Source organism: Hylobates moloch, unplaced genomic scaffold (genome assembly GCF_009828535.3).
Source record: "Hylobates moloch isolate HMO894 unplaced genomic scaffold, HMol_V3 SCAFFOLD_2, whole genome shotgun sequence".
NCBI lineage: Eukaryota > Metazoa > Chordata > Mammalia > Primates > Hylobatidae > Hylobates > Hylobates moloch.
In genome coordinates this window covers 163,390,383-163,414,096 of record NW_026652277.1, presented here as the reverse complement: position 1 = coordinate 163,414,096, position 23,714 = coordinate 163,390,383, and the positions used below count along the sequence as shown (strand labels likewise).

The 23,714-nt window shown below is 46.4% G+C and overlaps 2 protein-coding genes across 5 annotated transcripts in view; one reads left to right on the top strand and one right to left on the bottom strand.

Moving 5' to 3' along the window:
* Window positions 1–570, top strand: part of TFB1M (transcription factor B1, mitochondrial) — a 62,075-nt gene extending 61,505 nt beyond the window's left edge. Inside the window, exon 10 of the transcript XR_004249282.2 lies at window positions 552–570. The gene's annotated coding sequence lies outside the window, so the exon portion shown is untranslated. The remainder of the gene's footprint in view (window positions 1–551) is intronic.
* The window catches only part of TIAM2 (TIAM Rac1 associated GEF 2), a 168,646-nt gene that overhangs the window by 3,333 nt on the left and 141,599 nt on the right, over window positions 1–23,714 (bottom strand). For all 4 annotated transcript variants that reach the window (XM_032160946.2, XM_058435617.1, XM_032160955.2 and 1 more), the window contains 10 exons: window positions 14,120–14,299; window positions 10,767–10,835; window positions 10,062–10,187; window positions 9,133–9,241; window positions 6,701–6,880; window positions 4,643–4,761; window positions 3,601–3,709; window positions 2,314–2,372; window positions 1,260–1,365; window positions 256–343 (listed from right to left, as the gene is read on the bottom strand). In XM_032160946.2, the coding sequence (XP_032016837.1) occupies window positions 256–343; window positions 1,260–1,365; window positions 2,314–2,372; window positions 3,601–3,709; window positions 4,643–4,761; window positions 6,701–6,880; window positions 9,133–9,241; window positions 10,062–10,187; window positions 10,767–10,835; window positions 14,120–14,299 (1,145 nt within the window). The remainder of the gene's footprint in view (window positions 1–255; window positions 344–1,259; window positions 1,366–2,313; window positions 2,373–3,600; window positions 3,710–4,642; window positions 4,762–6,700; window positions 6,881–9,132; window positions 9,242–10,061; window positions 10,188–10,766; window positions 10,836–14,119; window positions 14,300–23,714) is intronic.

Sequence of the window (23,714 nt, the reverse complement as noted above, 5' to 3'; positions counted from 1 at the left end):
GCTGGACCAGGCTGCCAGCCAGCCACCCAACAGCAGTGCCATGTGGCCTCCCGTACAAAAGGAGGTGAGAATTGATCACTCTTAAGATTTTGATATTTATTTAATCAACATATTCTCATACTAGCGGCCTCAGTTGCCTTTTTCAGAGGGTGGGGAGTGTGACCCTGATGTCATCAAAATTCAGGAGGGCACTTCCTTAAGAGACATAATTCTGTGTTATTTCTCTTGGTTTTAATCTTTGGAAGTCAGTCATACCTGCAACACAACTGAAAGATGGTTTCTGGCCGTCCTTCTATTTCTGACTTCGTATGGATCAGTTCCCATATGGAATTATTTTCTGTCCCTGTGTAAAAGGAAATGGAAACAAGAGTCTACAACTTTGCCCAAAATGCTGTGGTTAAGAACACTTGTAAAGTTTAAATCTCATGAGTTAAGAAAGTCTAATATTCCCAGTCCTGGCTCATTTTCTTCTGTGGCTTGTTCTATGTATGATTTTCACAGTTACAAGAACTGAAATGCCTTTTGGTTACTTTTTACATTTCCTGCTGCAGATTTTCCTCCATCTGAACCACCTTCACCCTCTCTCTGGAGCCCCTCTCTGCGGAAGAGGAGATTCAGTGGATCCTATTCTTCAACCCTCCTTTGCAGTTTTGCCCTTTCCTTGGAAAGAACAGGAGCTGGGGTACTTGAGGTAAAAGAGGCCAGCCCCAAATGTGGTCATGTTCTAGAAAACATAAGCACTTCTGACAAAAGTTAAACAGAAGCCCAGCAGGCCACTGCATGACTCAGCCTGCTGGCCTCTTCTGCCACCAGAGGCCTGTCACCAAAACAAGGTTACTCTGGAAGGATCTCAACATTTTCCAGAGTCAAAGATTTTTTTCTTTTTATATCACCTACAGTACTACCTAACGTTAAGGAATTTTCTGCTATATTCTAAATTTGTAAAAACAAATTTGTGGATCTTTGTTTTTCTAACACATTTTAGGGTATCAAGGCAGAAAGGAAAATGTTGAAAACTATTGATAGGGAAAATAAGGAAACAATGAAAGGCATTTGGCAAAGAAAAAGCTATCCACCAGCTTTTAGTTTCTCCCAGAAATCTGCTAAGGAACATCAAAACAACCTCTCTTGTCCTCGTTTTCCTTGTCTATAAAATAAAAGGCACCAAAAATTATCCCCAAGGCCCTTTCTTAATTTACATTCCACAGTTAAGTCTACTAAAATGCTTTTTCTGGCATCGTACTGCACGAAACAGTTACCTGCTGGATTCCCCAGTCTGACTTGAAGCGCGGAGATGGGGATCAACCAGCGGAATTTAAATGGGTCCAAGTCAGCAGAGTTGTGTGCAGGCCGGGAATTCGAGGGCTGTAACATGAAGGCCCACCAAGAAAAGTGTTAGGGAAGCTCTCACTGGGGGAGGATGTGTGCACGGTGAACAGGAATTTATGTTCTCCCTGTGGGCAAGTCTGCAAGCAGCTATGTGGGTGTTCAGGGCACAGAAATTAATCAGCTACGCACCCAGTTCTCAAAGACCTCACATGCTGGGGAAGGTGGGGAGGCAGAGTTGTGGTTCAGAAGCAGTTACAGGTCTCAAAGCAAGAACAGCAGCCAAGGCTTCCACACCCTGACGCTACCTCTGAATGGTAAACTGATGGCGTATGGTATCCGCAGCTAGGCTTTGTTTTTGTTTTTCTGAGTCAAGGTAAAAGGCATTTGAAAATAAATCAAAGTTTCACAGACTATGTTTATGGAACAAACATGGGCCATTTTCAGGGATATAAAAGTCGATGTTCTATGTAGGCCCCCATATGAGTATTTATCTACTTTATTTACTTATTTATTTATTTATTGGCAGAGTCTCACTCTGTCGCACAGGCTGGAATGCAGTGGCATGATCAAGGCTCACTGCAGCTTCCACCTCCTGGGCTCAACTGATCCTCCTGCCTCAGCCTCCCGAGTAGCTGGGACTACAGGCACGTGCTACCACACCCAGCTACTTCTTCTATTTTTGGTAGAGGCAGGGTTTCACCATGTTGGCCAGGCTGGTCTTAAATTCCTGGGCTCAAGCCTCAGCCTCCCAAAGTGCTGGGATTACAGGCATGAGCCACCGTGCCCAGCTGTACATCTTTTAACACAGACATCTTTCACAGGGAGACTCAGAAACGCTCTCAGTATGTGATGGGGTTAGTTACCCTCAGAGTAAGCAGTATCAGCCAGCCCAGCCTTGGTGCTCAGTGGGCTTTTCAGTTCAATGTTAATAGGAAGAGACAGCCATGAAAAGGTAGCTTAAATTAAAATGAATTTTTGCCTTACCAATTTCTTTTTCAGTTTGCAGTTTTCTTTATAAACCAGTATGACGGCTCTCTTAAAAACTAAAGAAAGGAAAAGAGAAAGGAAGTCTTTATTTTATGCAAACTCTTCCAAGGTTAAACTAGAGCTGAATGCCTTAACAGAATAATGCTCGTCAAATGTATGAGTCTCTAAGCCCTCACTCTGCCAACATGAGTGAATAAATGGTACTTCCCTTTCACTCATATTTGAACTATGCAGAAGCACCTGCTTATTTAAAAGCTACTATTAGAAGTTGATCTTGGCTTTTTTAAACTCTTTGTTTTATTGAAAGCTGAGGACACTGTGTTCATCTCAGTGACAATATACTGTCACTTGCTCTCCCAACTCTCAGAGAGAACTAAAACATCTCGAAATACAGCGGACTATTAAGATAGCAGTTTTCTGCCGGGCGCGGTGGCTCACGCTTGTAATCCCAGCACTTTGGGAGGCCGAGGCGGGCGGATCATGAGGTCAGGAGATCGAGACCACGGTGAAACCCCATCTCTACTAAAAATACAAAAAATTAGCCGGGCGTGGTGGCGGGCGCCTGTAGTCCCAGCTACTCGGAGAGGCTGAGGCAGGAGAATGGCGTGAACCCGGGAGGTGGAGCTTGCAGTGAGCCGAGATTGCGCCACTGCACTCCAGCCTGGGTGACAGAGCGAGACTCCGTCTCCAAAAAAAAAAAAAAAAAAGATAGATAGTTTTCTGGCCAGGCACGGTGGCTAATGCCTGTAATCCCAGCACCCTGGGAGGCTGAGACAGGATCACCTGAGGTCAGGAGTTCGAGACCAGCCTGGCCAGCATGGTGAAACCCCATCTCTACTAAAAATAAAAAAATCAGCCAGGCGTGGTGGTGAGCACCTGTAATCCCAGCTACTCAGGAGGCTTAGGCAGGGGAATCGCTTGAACCCGGGAGGTAGAGGTTGCAGTGAGCAGAGATCACACCATTGCACTCCAGCCTGGGCAAACAAGAGCAAAACCTCGTCTCAAAAAACGAAAAAGAAAAGATAGCAAGTTTCAAAATAGCCTCAGGGATCTGTTCCTGTAACACTTGGCCTGAGCCAAGCAGCAGAAGGGAGAACAAGATAATGAGGATGCAGAGCGATGCCGGAGTTTCAAATAGTTGGGGGCTGGCCCTGTTAAGTCCCCAACCATTATAGCAATTCTGACTCCTGGAGCTCAGGAGTGAGCTGGACTGGTGTGGCTAGTGAAATTCTTCCGTAATCCCAGCCTCTGTTCAGTCTGCATTCTTCTGAATGGAATACTAACCAAATACTGTGAGCTCAAGGTCCTTTCTAGCTTTTCCTAGAGACAGAAATGGATTCAACCAGGAAACCGTAGAGTGCATCAGAAGCTCTCCCATCGAAAGTTCTGTTACCTAGATTGTAAAAACAGGAGGTAAGGAAGATATGGAAATCCCAGGCTAGATCATCTCTTGTTGGATAGTGATGTACACACAGTCACTGCTAAAATGCAAGCACAGCTGGTTTAATTTTTATGATACCTGTAAACGTGGGGCCTTAAACAGTGGAGGTTTTGAAAATATGAGCTAAGCACCCAAGTGTCTGATCAATAACATAAAGGTGAAGGCATTTTGCTCCAGTGCACACATATGTAGGTGAGACATGCCTTGCGACCAACTCAGTTTCCATAAGATGAACTCTACCCAGTGTCTGTGGTTCTTCCAGAGTGCCTTTTGTAAGCTTTCCCCTGGGATCTAGTACATCCATCACCTCTGAGCTCCATTTGGGCTGCTGATAAAAGCACCAGCATTGAAGCTGGCCAGAGTGAAGGACTGATCTCCAGCTCTTTCCTGTTCCTGCCATTTTCTACCTAAACTATGCTACTTCCTGCATGCCGGCTTTAGAAGCACAAGATTCTAAATTAAGCAATCAGATAAAAAGGAAAAATACAGAAAATGTCAAATCCTGCTCAGACTAATTTTATAAATAAGCAGGTAACCACCAATATTTGATGTTAAAAAAAAAAAAAAGGCAAAATCAAAAAGGAAAAGCCCCAGACTTCACACGCCAGTTCCCACGTCCTTTCTCCACCCCACCCTCTGCCAGCTCACCCTCCACGGATGTTCCAGCCAATGTGAACGTGACATAGGTTATATTTTAAACCAGTGTAATGAATTTTATGATATGTCTATATGTAAATTGTATAGTTCATTAGACACATTGTTATCAAGAAAATCTTGGGCATTTTCTCCTCCAGGAGAGTCCTAACAGGGCAGCCTATCTAGAAGGTCACCTACAGACCCCACACCACATGCACCAGGCTCCCAGAGTGCAGATGCCTCACGGACCTCCTTCTCTGTTCCGCTCTGCTCAGCTACCAGCTGGTCAAACACTGTCCCATAATCCTCATAGATCTTCTGCATCTCATTGATGTGGCTCGCTACTTTCTCCATTGCCTTTAGTGCTTCTGCAAGATATGAAATCATATTTATTTCATAACTGTTATTTGTTTTAGATTCTATCCAACAGTAATAATGAATGGAGTCAAGATTCAACTCAGGATTCCAGACCAGTTCCCACTAGCAGGAGCATTACATTCAGAATAAGTCACAACAGCCCACTGTAGCCCAGCCCTTAGAATGAAGAACAGCAAAATTATCTCCTACTTCAAATTCTTTTTGAAATGAGGCAGAGTAGCAGTGAAAAGTATCACTAATAGGCCGGGCGCAGTGGCTCATGCTTGTAATCCCAGCACTTTGGGAGGCCGAGGCGGGCGGATCATGAGGTCAGGAGATCGAGACCACGGTGAAACCCCGTCTCTACTAAAAAATACAAAAAAATTAGCCGGGCGTGGTGGCGGGCGCCTGTAGTCCCAGCTACTCGGAGAGGCTGAGGCAGGAGAATGGCGTGAACCCGGGAGGTGGAGCTTGCAGTGAGCCGAGATTGCGCCACTGCACTCCAGCCTGGGCGACAGAGCGAGACTCCGTCTCAAAAAAAAAGAAAAGTATCACTAATAACAACTGACATTTCTGGAGCACTTTCTACTTAGCAAGGATCACGACAGGTGATTTCTGTGAATCATCTCATTTAGTGCCCACAATAACTCAAAGACTAATCAATCCCATTTTACAGATGAGAAAAGTGAGTGCAGGATATTCTGCCAGAGTTCCAGAGAGGAAAACACAAGAATGGAGCCAGGCTTCAAACCCAAGTCTGGCTGGGCTTAGGGCACCAGCTCTCGAGTTTGGCTTCCCCTTCTGGGAACTGGGATCTAGGTTTAAATGGAACTTTAAAACACCCCCGTACATGACTGACAGAACAATTGTTTGCATTTATATATGGTATATGTTCATAACTTTCCATGAGGGAATATGAGGGATACATTATTTTATGAAAACCAAAAGGCAAAATTTTAGGTCACTTTTAAATTCAGTATTCTTTATACTTTTTTTCTCCCAATTCAACATTTTAATTCTATCTGGAGGGAAGTTTGGAAGGAAGTTTTTTAAATCAAACCCTTCTAAAGATCATCTTAATACAAAATGAAGTTTTTACACAGTATGAATGCTGAACATAATTTGTATTATTTACTTATAGAATTTAAGTGTCATACAAAAATGCTTTCCTCTTGTTGATTTTGATACCAAAGTATGCTTGTCATGGAAAAAGAGCCAGTTTAATTTACGCTCTTCTCAGTATTTATTATTCAGTAATACTAAAGTGTTAATAAGTCCCTCTCCCCATAAATTTTATTACATATGGTTTAACTGGACCTCCTAGTTTCAACATATGAACAAATCACTATCTCCAACCCAAATAAAGCCCCTCTTTAAGGATCCTCTATTTACTATCAAACTGCAAGGCTTTGTGTTTTTGACAAATTGTGTCTCAGGCCAGTAATTTCAGAGGTTCAAACAGTAACACACCAGCAGCGACTTGAAAGCATAACCCATCACTGGGAGTTTGGTTTCGAAGCCGAGCTCTGCTCAGAGATCTCCACAAGGTGGAGCCTCACCCAACAAATCCGACCAGCAGCTCGGGCGGCGAACCCCACAAAACTTAACCAAGTGGTAGGAAAATAGGCCTGATTTTCAGTTCCAGCGGCACTGTTTCACAGCCACGTGACCTAAGGTAATTTACTTATTTTGAGAGTGAAGACAGAATCATCCCTGCAAAGGAGGAGTATGCGGCTACCCGGATGAGATCATTTTTACCCAAGTATTTTGTAAGCTCTAAAGGAGTGACCAGACACCTAGCTACGTTCACATATTCACATGAAACCTAAGATTAACCATCACAGAACTGAAAAGTGATTTAGGACGTGCCACTAGGCAGGGAAGAGGTGAGCTGACAGCCCCTTGCCGCCCCGTGCAGGCCCTCGCCCGGAGGTGCCGCCGCCTCCTCACCCGTCAGGTGGTAGTGCTCCTCGCTCTCCTGGTCCGTCAGGGACACCAGCTCCTTGAGCAGCAGCGGGTACTTGAGCACTCTCTGAACAGGCTTGATGAGGTAGGACTCCAGCGTGGAGGAATGCTGCTTGGTGGGATTCCGGGCGTCCAGAAAAGCCTTGAAGGCTTTGTCAGTTTTAGCTACAAGCAGATGGATAAAAGACCTTAGAAGAGCACAGTGGGGTGAATTCTTCATTTCTCTTTTAATATTTATAGATCATCCATTTCTATAGTCCTCCTAATGCCATTCTTTAATAAAAACCCCAACACATCAGCGGGTCAGGCACCCAGCTGTCAGCGTGGGATTCCGCCTCACAGCCCTGACAGAGCCCTGGAGTGTTGGGAGCTTCGGAGGATGGAATGCAGCCTGCACGCCAAAGAGTAACACTGACTCAAAATGCAGGAATGTCTGACTTTAAAGACATTTCATGCATACCCATGAGAAATATTGTTATAGGTGGCCTAAAAAGTGAGTTTCAAACAATTCATTAAAAGCCATGAAGCATGGCCAGGTGCGGTGGCTCACGCCTGTAATCCCAGCACTTTGGGAGGCTGAGGTGGGCAGATCACCTGAGGTCAGGAGTTCGAGACCAGCCTGAGTAACATGGTGAAACCCGTCTCTACTAAAAATAAAAAAATTAGCCGGGCATGATGGTGGGCGCCTGTAATCCCAGCTACTCAGGAGGCTGAGGCAGGAGAATCACCTGAACTCCTGAGGTGGAGGTTGCAGTGAGCCAAGATCGCGCCACTGCACTCTAGCCTAGGCAACAAAGTGACACTCCATCTCAAAAAAACATCAAAAAAGCCATTAAGCAATACAACATACCCACAAAAATTTCATAAAGGAAAATAAACCAGTATTTTTCCCACTGGCCTCACTCTAGTTGTTTCTTATTCCTATTCTGTACACTTAAGGGCTATCTGGAAAGCAGTATCTTTTCTCCTGTAAAGTAAGGTGACAGCACTGCAGCCTACAGCCTTCACTCCACAGCTCCAAGCAGATTCACCTTTCACATACCTACAGCCACAGCTCCCTTCTACCAGGCATGGCAGTAGGACCCTCTCTGGCAGTGAAAACTGCCCCTTTGTCTGAGTGCCATGAAGGGTGTATACAGGAATCCAGGTGCATTTGGTTTGAGTACCAGCGGATACACGAGTGCTACTTGGATTCCACCAGTTGGCATTGGATGCCCAGTTGCTTGGAATGCAGCTACTCTGAAGGAAGATACACCCTTATTTGGGATTGTGTTGTAAGATCAAAATCTACAACATTCTAGAAGATGCAATACCATTTTGAATGTGATTACCAGGCCAAGTAGGTGGTGAGAGGACCTCTCTTTATGACAAAGGAGGAACGGAGCAAGCCATTGGTATGCTTTCATAGTACTGCATTGACTGTCAATATGTATTGACAAGTACATTGGTATGCTTTCATTGTACTATAGACTGTCAATACAAAGGTGCTTGTGGGCCAGGAGTGGTGGCCCATGCCTATAATCCCAGCACTTTGGGAGGCCTAGATGGGAGGATTACTTGAGGCCAGGAGTTCGAGACCAGCCTGGGCAACACAGTGAGACCCATTTCTACAAATATTTTTACATTTTTAAAATTAATTAATTAAATTTAATTAAAAAGAGGGTGTTTGTGGGAGGAAATGGCAAGAGACTTCAGACAACTGTCTAAAGCAACTGGAGAAGATGGATTTGGGCTGGGTCTTGCTCATTTGAAGCACTCTAAGACCCCAGTTTTTAAACATGGGGCTTTTCTTCTGGGATACCATGATTTCTGGATTAAAATCCAATGGCAGAGCTGCATCCGTGGACATGAATGAGCACTAAGGGCATCAGGATAAACTTCCAGGTGCCCTCCAGGCCCGCGCAGAGGGAAACACCGAAGAGCAACCTTTGGGAAATGTGAGCTCTTTCCGGTTGCACCAGAGAGACTTTACTTTCAGCTGACACACTTCTTGTGAGTTTGGTAGTAGGTTGTTGTGGCTCCTCAGGCTTAAGAAGATTAACAAGGAGAACAAACAAACAAACAAAAAACACCATAGCATGCATTTCTTTCTACTCTCATCTAGGGTTTGGGGTTGCAAGTTTTTAGAGAAAGGAATTTGGCAAGAAAAAAATCCAGATGTAACTGACAGCAAAGTGACACTTGGCAAAGCAACATCTCTGCTCTTAGGCACACTTGTTCCCGGCTACCAATAAACTGACAGAAACAGAAACCTTTCCCTTTAATATTTGTCACTATCAAGGTCAAGGATGGACCTTAATACATCAAAATTGCACTTACTCTCTACTTGTTAAATGCAGATTTACCCTTTACTAACAGTTAAAAATGCAAACAAAAAAAGAAAGAAAAAAAACCTATAAAAGGCGTAAGCAACTTACCTCGCTCCAGAACCTTCTGTACTTTGATATGGTTAGCACAGAATCCACTGTACAGTTTAAAGTGGTCCGCATAATAAAGGAAAGAGCCTCCAAGGGAAAACAGTAGTTTCTAGAAGGGCAGAGGGGAAAGTCAAATCAGACATGGTTTAATCAATGCGTGCTGGCTTATGGCATTTGATGGCCCTGTGGCTTCTGTCAGATTCCATAGCACTAATGCCTTAGAGCAGTTCAGACCTGCTCCATCCACACAGGAGGTGGGGAACAACCCAGGCACTCCCCTGGCAGGTCTCTGGCTTGACTGCAAAGTTTCCAGCAGCAGAGCCTACTGACAGTGTGCAATCCAAGGACAAGAAACAAAGAAAGTTCTATAAAAATACAGCTGACAAGGTGGGATGTAAACAATCTGAGAGGTTCATTAATAAAGCCGACTCTGCATTGCTTGGGGAGAGTGATGCTGTCCGTATGGTTCCAGGTCCCCTTGGAGGGGCTTCCTGCCACACTGCGGCTTACACGGATGCTATGGAGCACTGGTGCTTCACAGAAGAGAGGGCTTGAGCCCAGCAATTAGAAACCTATTCTCTTAATCCCAGATCCACATGACCAGAGGGAAGCAGGATTGGGCGCAGGGTAGGAGCTCTGGTTTCAGAAGCAACCACCCTGCATATCCTTCACAGCAGCTGGGAAAAGAGCTCGTGCGTCGTCAACAACCAGGCGGGAGATGCTGCCGGACTTCTGACTACCAAAAGCACGTGCACCAGGAAAAAAAAATAACAGCCTTCCTTTACCACCTGCCAGAGGAAAACAGTGCAAGGAAATAGTCACAGGACAATAAACAGTCAATAGTCACAGGACAAGAAATTATTTCTCATGAGAGAATTGTGCAGCACAGCCACGTATTTTTACTTTAAGCCTAAATCTGAGATACTTACTCTAAACTGTGAGGGGGTTTCTAGGGTGTTAAAGTCAGATGATGCTGAAATCCCATCCTCCAGGGTTTCCAGAAACACCTTCTGAAACTCCAGCATCTCTGGCAAACTTCCAAAAAGTGACTCCATCTATGTGAAGATCAGGATTTGAAATGAGGGGATTAGCCATGAAGTTCAGGACACCACGCTAACTCTTAGGCCCACAAATAAATCACAAGGAAATTCTTCACGGAAAAGCAGACAGAAAGTGAATCCTTTAAGAAGACAGCACGTTCATTATGGGATATGGCTCATACATAGAAAGTTTCACAGCTCCATCCCCCATAATTCTCTATTTCTACAATAAATTTTTAAGTGGATGTAAAATTCAAGAATTCAAATCAAGAAAAATGTAAGTCAGCAGAAAAGAACTAATTATGTGGTTTCACATTACAAAGGTATGTATTGAAAAGGAATTTCTGATCACACTCTCTTCTACCTCAAAAAGACCATAACCGTCCCTCTGCCTTTGTAAACGCTCTGCCACCGGGTCATGCAGCCGAGGCCACAGCAGTGGTTTAGGAGGAGGCTATGCCTGGGACTGTCAGAAGACCCTTAAGTCTTGGGATGTTCTTTTGGGATCAGTAGAGATACTCATAGGAGTTCTGCTAAAAGGCAAACAGAGACTAACCGTGGATCACTGGACAGAAGGAAGGTGATGTTATTTACCTCATCTTGGGTAAGAAAGGTCTCATTCTGAAGTGGCTCCAAGTATAATTCAAAGAGGCAGCTCAGATCCTGAAAGGAAATAGAAGAAAGTGTCTTCAACGCTTTAGTCTCCAAAATACCCATGAGATTTGGGTAGCAGCAACCTGGCAGCAGCTCCCCAAGGCTCCCATCAGGATAATGAAGTTTATGCCTTGTTGAAACTTTTTTTTTTTTCCGAGACAGAGTCTTGCTCTGTCACCCAAGTTGGAGTGCAGTGGCGCGATCTCAGCTCACTGCAACCTCTGCCTCCTGGGTTCAAGAGATTCTCCTGCCTCAGCCTCCCACGTAGCTGGGACTACAGGTGTGCTCCACCACACTCATCTAATTTTTGTATTTTTAGTAGGGGCAGGGTTTCACCATGTTGGTCAGGCTGGTCTCGAACTCCTGACCTCAGATGATCCTCCTGCCTTGGCCTCCCAAAGTGCTAGCATTACAGGCGTGAGCCACCACACCCAGCCTTTGTTGAAATTCCTGACCCCAAAAGTAGTGATTGTTGCTCACCTAATTCAAAGAGGTTAATATCACAATACAGGCAACAGCTGGATTCCACACCTTTACAGCTCAATCATTCCCTCTGCTTAGGTAAGTGTCTTGGTGATAGAAACACCCTTTCTTTGGGCCACTGCAGCAGGGGCACTCACTTCCCTGCAGAGGAAGGGGGTCTGGGTGGCACTGATATCAGGTGCACCCTAGGTCCTGGCTTCTTCTGCCTCAGGGAGCACAGTGAGAGGTCCAGCGTGGAGCTGGGAGGGTCAAGATCTGGGGAGCCCTTCAACTTTGGGGTTGACTGATTCAAAGAATCTCAAACTCACATATTCAAAGGCAATAAAAAAATTCCCACAGAGCTGCAGCTCTAATGGCTAAACTCTAAGCCATATTTGGGTCTCTTGCAAACAAGGTTCTAGCAGGACAGTATAGTGGGAGTAGACTGCAGTTACAAAACCCATGAGCGAAAGATTTCGTTTAATAATTTGAAGCAAAGCCGGGCGTGGTGGCTCATGCCTGTAATCCCAGCACTTTGGGAGGCAGAGGCAGGTGGATCACCTGAGGTCAGGAGTTCAAGACCAGCCAAGCCAACATGGTGAAAGCTTGTTTCTACTAAAAAAGAAAAAAAAAAAAAAATAGCTGGGTGTGGTGGCCTGTGCCTGTAGTCCCAGCTACTCAGGAGATTGGGGCAGGAGAATCACTTGAACTCAGAAGGTAGAGGTTGCAGTGAGCCAAGATCGTGCCACTGCACTCCAGCCTGGGTGACAGAGCGAGACTCCATCTCCAAAATAATAATAATACTAATTTGAAGGCAAGACCAGGACATAGTTTAGTGATAGAAAAGATTTTTATTCTGAAGAATTTTGAGTCCTAAAATACTAGAGGCAGTTGACTGCAAAGTCAGCTATAATAACTCCCTCACTTCCCCAGAGGGGAATCTAAGACCCAGAGCTTTATAAAGCCCAAAGCGCCCCCAGAACTTTCTGGCCTTAGTTCGGAGAGCAAAAGGCAAGGCCTGTGACATGGATGCTTTCACCATAAAAACCTCCCTGGCCTTCCCTCACCATATTCCACGCCAGACCGCTCAGAGAAGGGAGATGACAGAAGTTACTGAATCATATCTCAGGGAACACACAGATGTCAAAGATTTCAAGGAGCATGCAGGGGATCCAGGTTAAAAAATGACAAGATTCTGTGTTAAACGTCAGCAACAAAAAAGAAATTAAGAAACGGTGGTGTGTGTGTGAATCACAACAGGCGCCAAGTGTGGGTTATTTTGCCCGAGGGTGTTGGGGCCTGGCAGTCATTCCTCACAGGCTGGTGCTGCCCAGGAGGACTTACTGGGCAGCAAGGTCAGGTCCGCGCAGAGCTGCGGGGGGCAAAGGGCTGCAACCCAGGGGGCCCTAAGAAAACAAAGTGCAGGTTTCTTGCAGAGAGAAGGGAGAGTCGGTCCTTGTCTACTTCACACATGACACCATCTGAGTACCCTGCCAGCCTGTCACTGAAATGACCCTCCCGGTGCAGCGTGGCCTAATAGGAAAACTCTAACAACACTATTAACAAAAAGGGACATCGATTCTCCTGTCAACTCTGCCCTTGACTCTGGCGGCAAGAGCTCCATGACTATTCTCAAGATGTCAGAAGGGCTCTGAAGCTTCCAAAATATCTACACAACCACACAGCGACTTGGAAAAAGGTGACTGTGGAGACGGGATTATTCAGAACTTGAGTCTGAACAGCCTCGCTGTTCACTTCATTTCCACACCCTAGATGCAGGACAAGACATAATGGAAAATGAAACTAAACTGTCATCTCTCCTAACTTTTCTTTCTCCCCTTTGAGACCAAAAGAAGGGGCTTTGGGAAACTACCTGTGAATAAGGCCTTAGTTCGTGAAGTCCAGGTAAAACAGTGACATCAACAAAAGGGGAAGCTGAGATCTGTCTTGCAGAGAAAGGTAATAGCCACATGTGTGTGCCAAGCCTTAATTCATGGACTCAGCACATCAGAGTTGGAAGACATTTAGAGAAGAAGGGGGACCGAGTGTCTCAGACCCCAAATAAGGGAGTTGAAGGGGGCTGTCCACCATGCAGCCAGACGGAGGCAAAGCCAGGCCTGGACCCTCAGCCCACCGCACCGTGCCGCGCTGCTTCAGTAACTGACAAACGAAGCGAGCTTCAAATGGTCCCAAAGCTCCAGGAAACAAAGCAAAAGAACTCTGCTCCCCAGACTCCTGTATTCTTCATAAAATCTTTCTCAAACCACTGACTGGGGGCTTATGAGATGGATAAATGAATTCTTCGGGTACTCAAGATACTCGGCAACTGACTCTTCATAATGGTGCAAGGATATTCCCACATGCTGACCACTCCCCAGTGCGTGCGTCCCAGTTCTACCCGATGACAACCACCAGGCAGGGCTGGCCCGGGCCACCACCGGGACTGTAGGGCCTGGATCAGCCGTCAGTATGTACAGATTGTTCCCAAGTTCCTCATCACCTAAAATGATCTCTCTCCCCTTATACTAAACCAGTACAGACTCCCTTCCCGCAGATTGCAAATGATAAACCAGAACATCTGTTTCCATAGTGAAAGCTACCTTGGTAACAAAATAAGCCAAGGATCTAATTTTTTTCTGAGTCTCCTCAGCTCTTCCACCCTCTCACTCCTCCCCTCCCTTCCTTGAGCAATTCACTGATTTAAGGAACAAGTGTCCCCCCCTGGGGAGTGGCAGGTGTCCTGGGCAGAGGTGATCTGAGGACCTCTGCCAGCATACCACTCGCCATCAGCAAAGAGGCACGAATGCACAAGTGCCCAGCTCTTCCCTTACCTTCACGTAGGACTTCTCTGTGTCCACAAGCTCCTGGATGACTTTGCGGAGGCGGTCTGCATCAGAGAGGTGGCGGGCCAGAGGCCTTGGAGGAGGATCCTGACTCTCCCGTGGTCCTTCCATGCCGTTGGCCTGACTGTCGTTAAAACTCCTGCACAGTGCAGTGATCTGCTCAGCACTCTGAGAGAGGACAAGAGGTGGAAAATAATGCACGGGCCCCTCCCTGTTAGTATCTGCTGCCCCCAAGGGCACCAAGTGTCTCCGTCTGTGCTCAGCAGGAATCTCAGAGGGGCCTCTGTGTAGGGCAAAGGGTTTCATTCACCTCAAACCCCTCTGGCTATCATTTCAGATCTGAGTAAGGAAGATGTGCGCCCACACTCATGTTCAGTGTTTACACACGAGGCTCTCCATTGTCACATCAGCTGTTAGATGTGTCTTTGGACCTGAAATTACAGAGTCATTGCCTAGGGCTAACCCTCTGCAGTAAAGGTGAGGTAGCTCTGAAATCAAGAAGTTATGGCTTTCTAGGGAGCAACAAGAGCAGATGGCCTCAACAGGCCCACCCGGTCCCCTCAATGGTTGGCCTAATCCAGTTTTCCATCTCCCACACAGAACAGCCCGGAGAGACACAGGAGAGGCACAGCCCAAGAGCAATTTCAGGACGACCTGGCCACAGTGGGCCTGGAGTTCTGCCCTCCAATCTAACCGCTCAGCTCCACAGTCTTGTGGCAAGTAGAATTATGAGTGAGAAAGTCTTGAGCTGGTGCACATGCTAGTAATGGAGTAGAAGATGGTAACACCCTCGCCCTAAAGGGGTGCAGAGCCCTGCAGAGCGCACAGGCAGGGAGCAGAGGACCCATAAGGCCTGGCGAGGATGAGAGGCCAGGGATCAACCAGCCCCATGGAAACCTCTGTGAGGAGGGAGCTAAGCTGGTCTTAGCAGGGAGCCAGGGCCAGGCCTAGGGAGTGTGGGCTCAGAGGAAATACTCGCTCCCAGTCATGGGAAAGGAATCACATAGATGAAGAGACAAGAAGGAACATGACCGTCTGGGGGGACCGCTGGCCTTTGGCACAAGCTCCTATTCAGACAGAAGCACCATGTGCTGCCGCCTTCTCAAGGACAGCCTATCTGTATCCACCTGCCTTTGGCTGGAAAGCCTCACAGGTGTCTACCCTGAAACGCTTCCACAGTTGCTGGAGCAGGGTCAGATTACAAAGTGTCCTTTTACTTCTCATTCTTTCCATTCCACCCTCACATCTCCACCCCACCTCACCACCTGCCCGTCTGGAAGCCCGGTGAGGGCAGGGTGGCTTCTTTCTTTCACGTCTCCACCAGCAGCCAGCTCACTGGCCGGCACAGGAAGTACTCGGCCCACCTCTGCTGCACTGAAATTCTTACTGAACAACACAGCTGAGTCCCAACACAAATGACTGGCATCCATTAACAGCCAGCAACTTTCCGACTGTCAACTAAAAAAACTCTCCTTTTCTCAGCTTAAATGCCTTCATGCCTGACCTCTATCCATCTCTGTCTTGGGTAAGAAGCTGAACTTCTCAGAAGCATCACTTAATATTCACGTAATTCATTTTCTTTCCTTGGATATTACAGAACACAGCTTACACAAGCATGTTGGTCAAACTTGGTAGCCCGATGCATGCTTTTTATACAGTCTCTTGACAAACTGAAGCACCCCAAAATAAAAAGAGGCCACTCTCAACTGCCCTGTTCTATGCCCCAACCCCCGCCAACACAGTGTTGTCATATGATGGAAATATACAATCCACATTAAAACTCAACATTGATCTCTGGCTAGTCTTTCAGTTCAATTCAGTGGGCATCAACTGAGGGCCTGCTCATCTCCAAAGTAGAAGACAGTTCCTACACAAAGAGGTAAGACTCACGAAGGCTGGAAACCCCAAAACATAGCCTAAGGCAGTCTGGAATCAACACAGACTTCTGTGGAACACATGAAGAGTTATAATAAACATTAAATGAATAGAGGCAGCATTTTGGAATCGGTTGTCCAGGAAGGCGTCAGTGAAAGGGTTGTAACATGTCCTAGAGGGAGCGTGCTCCAAGGGAGAACCAGAGAATGTGCCAAAGGTGCAGTGGGAAAAGGAGCCCAGTAATGTTCCAGGCCTACCTCAAGGGGCAGGTAAGGGTGAGATCCTAACAGATGTCTGCCATGGGAACTCCCAGATGGCTGAGCTCCTTCAGTGGAATCGCTTCTCTTTTGAGTGGAGCACTGCTGAAAAGATAACTGAAAATGTGGAGGCAACTTCAGAGCTGGGTAACAGGCAGAGGCTGGAACAGTTTGGAGGGCTCAGAAGAAGACAGGAAAATGTGGAAAAGTTTGGAACTTCCTAGAGACTTGTTGAATGGCTTTGACAAAAATGCTGATAGTGATATGAATGATAAGGTCCAGGCTGAGGTGGTCTCAGATAGAGATGAGGAACTTGTTGGGAACTGGAGCAAAGGTGACTCTTGTTAGTTTTAGCCAACAGATTGGTGGCATTTTGCCCCTGCCCTAGAGATTTGTGGAACTTTGAACTTGAGAGATGATTTAAGGTATCTGGCAGAAGAAATTTCTAAGCAGCAAAGAATTCAAGATGTGACTTGAGTGCTGGTAAAGGCATTCAGCCTTATAGAGGAGGCAGAGCATAAAACTTTGGAATATTTGTAGCCTGACAATGCAATAGAAAAGAAAATCCCATTTTCTGAGGAGAAATCTAAGCTGGCTGCAGAAATTTGCATAAGCAAAGAGGAACTGAATGTTAACCCCCAAGACAATGACGAAAATGTCTCCAGGGCATGTCAGAGGTCTTGGCAGCCCTTCCCATCACAGGCCCAGAGGCCTAGGAGGAAAAAGTGGTTTCCTGGGCCAAGCCCAGGATCCCCATGCTGTGTGCAGCCTAGGGAATTGGTGCCCTGAGTCCCAGCCACTCCAACCATGGCTGAAAGGAGCCAACACAGAGCTTGGGCCATGGCTTCAGAGGGTGCAAGTCTCAAGCCTTGACAGCTTCCATGTGGTGTTGAGCCTGCCAACGCACGTAAGTCAAGAATTGGGGTTTCGGAACCTCCGCCTAGATTTCAGAGAATGTATGGAAATACCTGGATGTCCAGGCAGAAGTTTGCTGCAGGGGCAGGGCTCTCATGGGGAACCTCCACTAGGGCAGTGCAGAAGGGAAATGTGGGGATGGAGCCCCACACAGAGTCCCTACTGGGACACCGCCTAGTGGAGCTGTGACAAGAGGGCCACCATCCTCCAGAGCCCAGATCCACTGACATCTTGCACCCTGTGCCTGGCAAAGCTGCAGATAACACCAGCCTGTGAAGGCAGCCAGGAGGGAGGCTGTATCCTATAAAGCCACAGGGACAGAGCTACCCAAGACCATGAGAACCCACCTCTTGCATCTGCGTGACCTGGATGTGAGACATGGAGTCAAAGGAGATCATTTTGGAGCTTTAAGATTTCACTGTCCTGCTGGATTTTGGAATTGCATGGGGCCTGTAGCCCCTTTGTTTTGGCCAATTTCTCCCATTTGGAGTGGCTATATTTACCCAATGCCTGTTACCCCCATTGTATCTAGGAAGTAACTAACTTGTTTTTGATTTTACAGGCTCATAGGTGGAAGGGACTTGCCTTCTCTGGGATGAGATTTTAGACTGTAGACTTTTGGGTTAATGCTGAAATGAGTTAAGACTTTGGGGGACTGTTGGGAAGGCATGATTGGTTTTCAAATGTGAAGATATGAGATTTGGGAGGGGTCAGGGCAAAATGATATGGTTTGGCTGTGTCCCCACCCAAATCCCATCGTGTAGCTCCCATAATTCTCATGTATTGTGGGAGCGGCCCAGTGGGAGATGATTGAATCATGGGGGTGGGCCTTTCCCGTGCTGTTCTTGTAATAGTGAATAGATCTCACAAGATCTGATGATTTTAACAACAGGAGTTTCTCTGCACAAGCCCTCTCTTTGCCTGCTGCCATCCATGTAAGATGTGACTTACTCTTTTATTTTTTTGAGACAGAGTCTTGCTCTGTCACCCAGGCTGGAGTGCAGTGGCACAATCTCAGCTCACTGCAACCTCCGCCTCCCAGGTGCAAGCAATTCTCCTGCCTCAGCCTCCCAAGTAGCTGGGATTACAAGTGCCCACCACCACACCTGGCTACTTTTTGTATTTTTAGTGGAGACAGGGTTTTGCCATGTTGGCCAGGCTGGTCTTAAACCCCTGACCTCAGATGATCTGCCCACCTCAGCCTCCCAAAGTGCTGGGATGACAGGCGTGAGCCACCATGCCCGGCTGTCATGGGTGTTTCTTAAAAAACTCCCCCAAGTGTTGCTAATGTGTGGCCTGCATGAGAACTGCTGGTCTACTCTTCATACAGCTTGCATTCTGCTTGGATTTCTGGGAGTGGTGCTGGCTCCAGTGGGATCACCTGTCCCAGGGTCCCCACTGAGGTATGTGGACTGAGCTCACGGGCTAGAGGAAATCGATGGAATCACAGCCATGACTCTGGTGTTCTGGGTGTGGCCTCCTATGAACTGAGCTAAAACGTTCATGATGATAATACTCAGACTCCAAGACTCACTGATTTGAAATCTGTATACTGGGATTTGCGCCACAAGCTCAGACAATATAATTCTGCAGTCCTGAAAACTAACAGTTCCCGGGGCTATAGAATCTATATTAAGATTGAATATACTGTATAAAATAAGATCTGATAAAATGCATCATAAGTTAAATGGCATCTGGTGAGATTATGGCTTTGCTTTACTGGGATGTCAAAAATCACACCTAACAATGCAGTGTTAAAGTAACGAGATCTTACAAATAAAGTATCTTGCCATTTTAGAAAACCAGAATTCATTTTATGAACTTTTCTGGTAAGATTAACTCCCAAAAAGTGAATGTTAGCTGAGATTTTTCATAGCAAATCTACTTCTTAAAGTACACACACACAATTAAGTGTTCAAGTGCTAGAAAGCCACCTTTTGTACACTTAACATTTTAGCCGTTGTCTAAAGGAGTTGGTGAGGATTACTTGGGACCAAAAGGAGGCAGGGCCCCCAAAAGAAGAAGAGTAATTATAAGTGTGTCTTTTCAGATTGTATCTGAAGGAGTCACTCGGGTGATTACATTTCAGTTCATCCATTGTTCATGATGTTTATAAACATTAGAGGGACATTCTGGGTGGACCTGATCAGCACTTTATAGGAATAGTGATTATCCGGGCTGGGATATCTTCACATGCATATGTGGTGATAGGCCTGAAAAGCACAGATGAGAGTCAGAAGGCCCGGGCTGCAGTCCAGGCTCAACCCCCAGCCTTCCGTGCACTCCTGGGCAAGTCTCAATTCTAAGTCTTCAGTGTCCTTCCTGATGAAAAGGCAGCAGGAATGCCTATTCCATCAAGTAACTGCTACAATTGCCATTTGGGTCAAGAAGAAAAGGAAACTCGTGTTTGCTGAGCAGCTGCTGTGCACCAGGCACAGTCGGGAGGTTTCTCACAGAACATGCCAGCATTGTAGCTTTACCATGACTCTCCAGGGCTTTCCAGCTGAGGGGCAAGGAGGCTTCAGCGAGACCTTAAATGGCACAGGGCCTGTTCCCCTCTCTAGCTCTGCTCCTCTCTCTAGCTCCAGTCCCCTCTCTAGCTCTGTTCCCCTCTCTAGCTCTGCTCCATCTCTAGCTCTGTTCCCCTCTCTAGCTCTGCTCTGTCTCTAGCTGAGCTCCGTCTCTAGCTCTGTTCCCCTCTCTAGCTGTCCGCACAGCCCCTGCCACTCCCAGGTATTTAGCAGAGCACAGGCAAAGCAATCTAGTTCCTCACGCCTCCTGCTGCCTCTGCCTCCCATGTGGTCAGGGCTGTCCTAGCCCCAGGTGTTCTAGGGATGCAGCCACCTGCCTCTGGAGACCACGTCTGCTTAGAGAGGCAAACACAGCTCATATGCAGACAACTAGGACATCTATTGAGCCTATTCCACCCCCACCCCAGGAATGCTGCTTTAAAAGCAAAAGACTGGCCTGGCACAATGGCTCATGCCTGTAATCCCAACACTTTAGGAGAATGAGGCAGGTGGATCACTTGAGCCCAGGAGTTCAAGACCAGCTGAACAACATAAGGGAAACCGATTGCTACAAAAGATAAAAAAAATTAGCCAGCCATGGTGGCACATGCCTATGGTCCCAGCTACTCAGAAGGCTAAGGCAGGAGGATCACTTGAGCCCAGGAGGTCAAGACCATCCTGGACAACATAGGGAAACCCATCTTTACAAAAGATAAAAAGATTAGCCGGCTGTGGTGGCACATGCCTGTGGTCCCAGCCACTCAGGATGCTGAGGCAGGAGTTCAAGGTTACAGTGAGTTATGATGACACCACTGAGTGACAGAGCGAGTCCCTGTCTCTAAAAGTAAATAAATAAAAGCAAAACACAGATGATCACAAGTTAGGGCAGGGAGTGTGTGAGGATTCAGTGGCCTAACAGGATGTGCTTACGCAGAATAAAAAACACGGGCACTTGAAATGGGGGCCTCAGATTGTTTTTTTCCAGTTTGTAGCAATCAATGTTACAAACTTGGGTCCATCATGGGCCTCAGCTTTCATAAAAGAGCATGAAACCAGTATTTTCTTTAAGAAGTCATAAAAAGATTAAATGAAAACATTTTTTCCAAAAATTATGCTATCTGGAAAGGCAATGATATTGAACCCTACGCCCCCAAAAAATTTTCTTTCAAATTGTTTTTGTTTTGTTTTTTTGAGACAGTCTCACTCTGCCACCCAAGCTGGAGTGCTGTGGTACAATCATAGCTCACTGCAGCCTCAAACTCCCGAAATTAAGCGACCCTCCCACCTCAGCCTCCCAAGCAGCTGTAACTCCAGGCGCATGCCACCACACCCAGCTAATTCTTTTGATTTTTAGTAGAGAAGGGAGGTCTCACTATGTTGCCCAGGCTGGTCTCAAACTCCTGAACTCAAGCGATCCTCTCACCAAACTGCTGGGATTATAGGTGTGAGCCACCATGCCAGGCCTTTAGGTCAGGTTTTTAAGGTTATACTAAGGTTGATCCCTGCTTGAAAATGATTTTATCAGGTGGGGGGAGGGGGAGGGATAGCATTAGGAGATATACCTAATGCTAAATGACGAGTTAATGGGTGCAGCACACCAACACGGCACATAGATACATATGTAACAAACCTGCACATTGTGCACATGTACCCTAAAACTTAAAGTATAATAATAATAAAAAATAAAAAAATAAAAATAAATACATTAATTTAAAAAAATTATTTTATCTTATTTATAGATGAGGAGCATCCCACTCAAGAGCTTTGAATTCAGGCAGACGTCTAAGCAGTTATTTTTGTTTTAATGCATGGATAAGGACATCTTCCTGTCTATTTTCAAGGAGCCCATAAACCCATTTCTTAGGAGTGGCAAGAAAACTGCTTAGGACGATCAAGCAGCTCGCCCAGACCCTCTTTGAAGGGACGCAGGGACAGAGTCTTTGTCAAACCAAGCTCTGAGTCACTCAGATGAACCTTCTAACCTGGGCTCAGCGCAATACTTTTCATTAGAAAAATACCATGACGGCCTCCTCTTGATGAGAGTTTGTGAAATCTGTTCCCTTGATCACAACAACTTTGATATTCTCTTTTGTCTTATTCAGAGACATCACAGCCTGAGGCCTTTCAAGTTTCCTGTGAGTTTTGGAATCTTTAAACAACTATGGGATAGGCACATCACCTTACCCAGAACTATTTCAAGACTATGCCTGAAATTTTGTAGCTACTGCATGAAATACGTGGCAGGAGTCCACTGCATCAGAAGCTGCGCTACGTGCCTGCCTTTCCTGGCTCAGGGTGCAGCTGTGGCCTCATTTAGGGATTCTGGGTACTGCAAACTCTTGTCAAAGGCACCTGTTTATATTGCTTGGGCTCAGAAAACTTTCAGTCTAAGAAAAAAGGTTTAAAAGTGCTGCATAATTTGGGGTAATGTGGCATACAGAAACAAGGATGAAGGACAGCATTTGCAGTGTGTACTACATTTCAATTCCCGCTTTAGAGGAAAAGCATGTTGGGGGGATCCGTAACAGACGTAACCAACAGAGAAAGCTACAAGGAAAGAGACTGCCATGCTGTTCGGTGAGCTGGTCCCGTCACTTTGCAGTATGTTCTTTTGGCAGATCCCTGGCTGCCCCCCACGGCCCCCTCTCCCTCTGCATGCTGACCCACTCTGTGTTGAGCCATAAGCCCGGACTGAATCCTGACCCACTCTGTGCTGAGCCATCAGCCTGGACTGAATCCAAGTCTAATGTCCTCAGAGTTTCCCCAAACGAGGACATCAGTCAGAAGAACTAGGGTTCTGCTGCTCCTCCTGCACCGAAATAGAATGCTAGAAAAAATACAAAATACATTTAGGCCTGGGATAAACGGTCAATTATCCTTAAGGAAAGTCAAGCCCCAGAAAGGGTGTGGTTTATATGGTTTGTGTTCTCATACACTGAGCACTTATAATATTCCCAGTTCATTGTCTGGAAGGCATGAGGAGGCTGCACTGCTAAATAATCTCAGAGCGCAACGGACACTGTCAGCTGTCACATTCGAGCAAATCATTAAGTCAGAAAAGTTCCCTTTAGGAAAATGGGGAAAAAAAAAAGACTAAAAATTGCACAAAGGACTTTTTCTGAACTCACTCTGAACTTCGTAAAAGTCACTGTCTAACTTACAGAAAGATCTAGTATTATCCCCAAATATCACTGGCAGGGATGGAATCTGGAAGGACCACAGAGGGCTGAATGATGACTTCCCCAGTTTTTTTTTGTTTGTTTGTTTGTTTGTTTGTTTGTTTGTTTGTTTGTTTTGAGACGGAGTCTCACTCTGTCACCCAGGCGGGAGTGCAGTGGCACGATCTCGGCTCAGTGCAATGTCTGCCTCCCAGGTTCAAGCAATTCTCCTGCCTCAGCCTCCCACGTAGCTGGGATTACAGGCGCATGCCACCAAGCCTGGCTAATCTTTGTATTTTTAGTAGAAACGGGGTTTGAGTTTCATCATGTTGGTCAGGCTGATCTCAAACTCCTGACCTCAGGTGATGCACCTGCCCTGTCCTCCCAAAGTGCTGCGATTGATTACAGGTGCAAACCACCGTGTCTGACACAGACGATGCTCTTGAGTGGAGGTGGATCCTGCACACCTGGACTGCACAGTGGGAGCAAGGGGCCCCTGGTCTGCACATCCAGCTGCAGCTACCCTGGGCCACCCCACTGCAGCCAGGTCAGGATTTCAGGGCTTAACTCTGTTAAGTGCTTGGGGGGAAGCTGGCAGGGCCCACAGGCCAATAGAGGGCAACACCACATCCAGTTTCTCCTGGACTGGCACGCTCCGTGGAGCGGAGGAGGAAAAGGGCAGCACATCAGCCCCTTGGCAGGGTGCGGTGGGAGTTAAAAAACAGGTTCAAGATGACTAGTGACATTTAAAGTTGAGGACAAACCATTCATTTTATAGCGATACACTGAATACTCCAGGGAAATTGTATGAAATTTTATATTTATCAAAATGGTACAAAAAGGATGAAGAAATGCTGCTCCAAAGAGC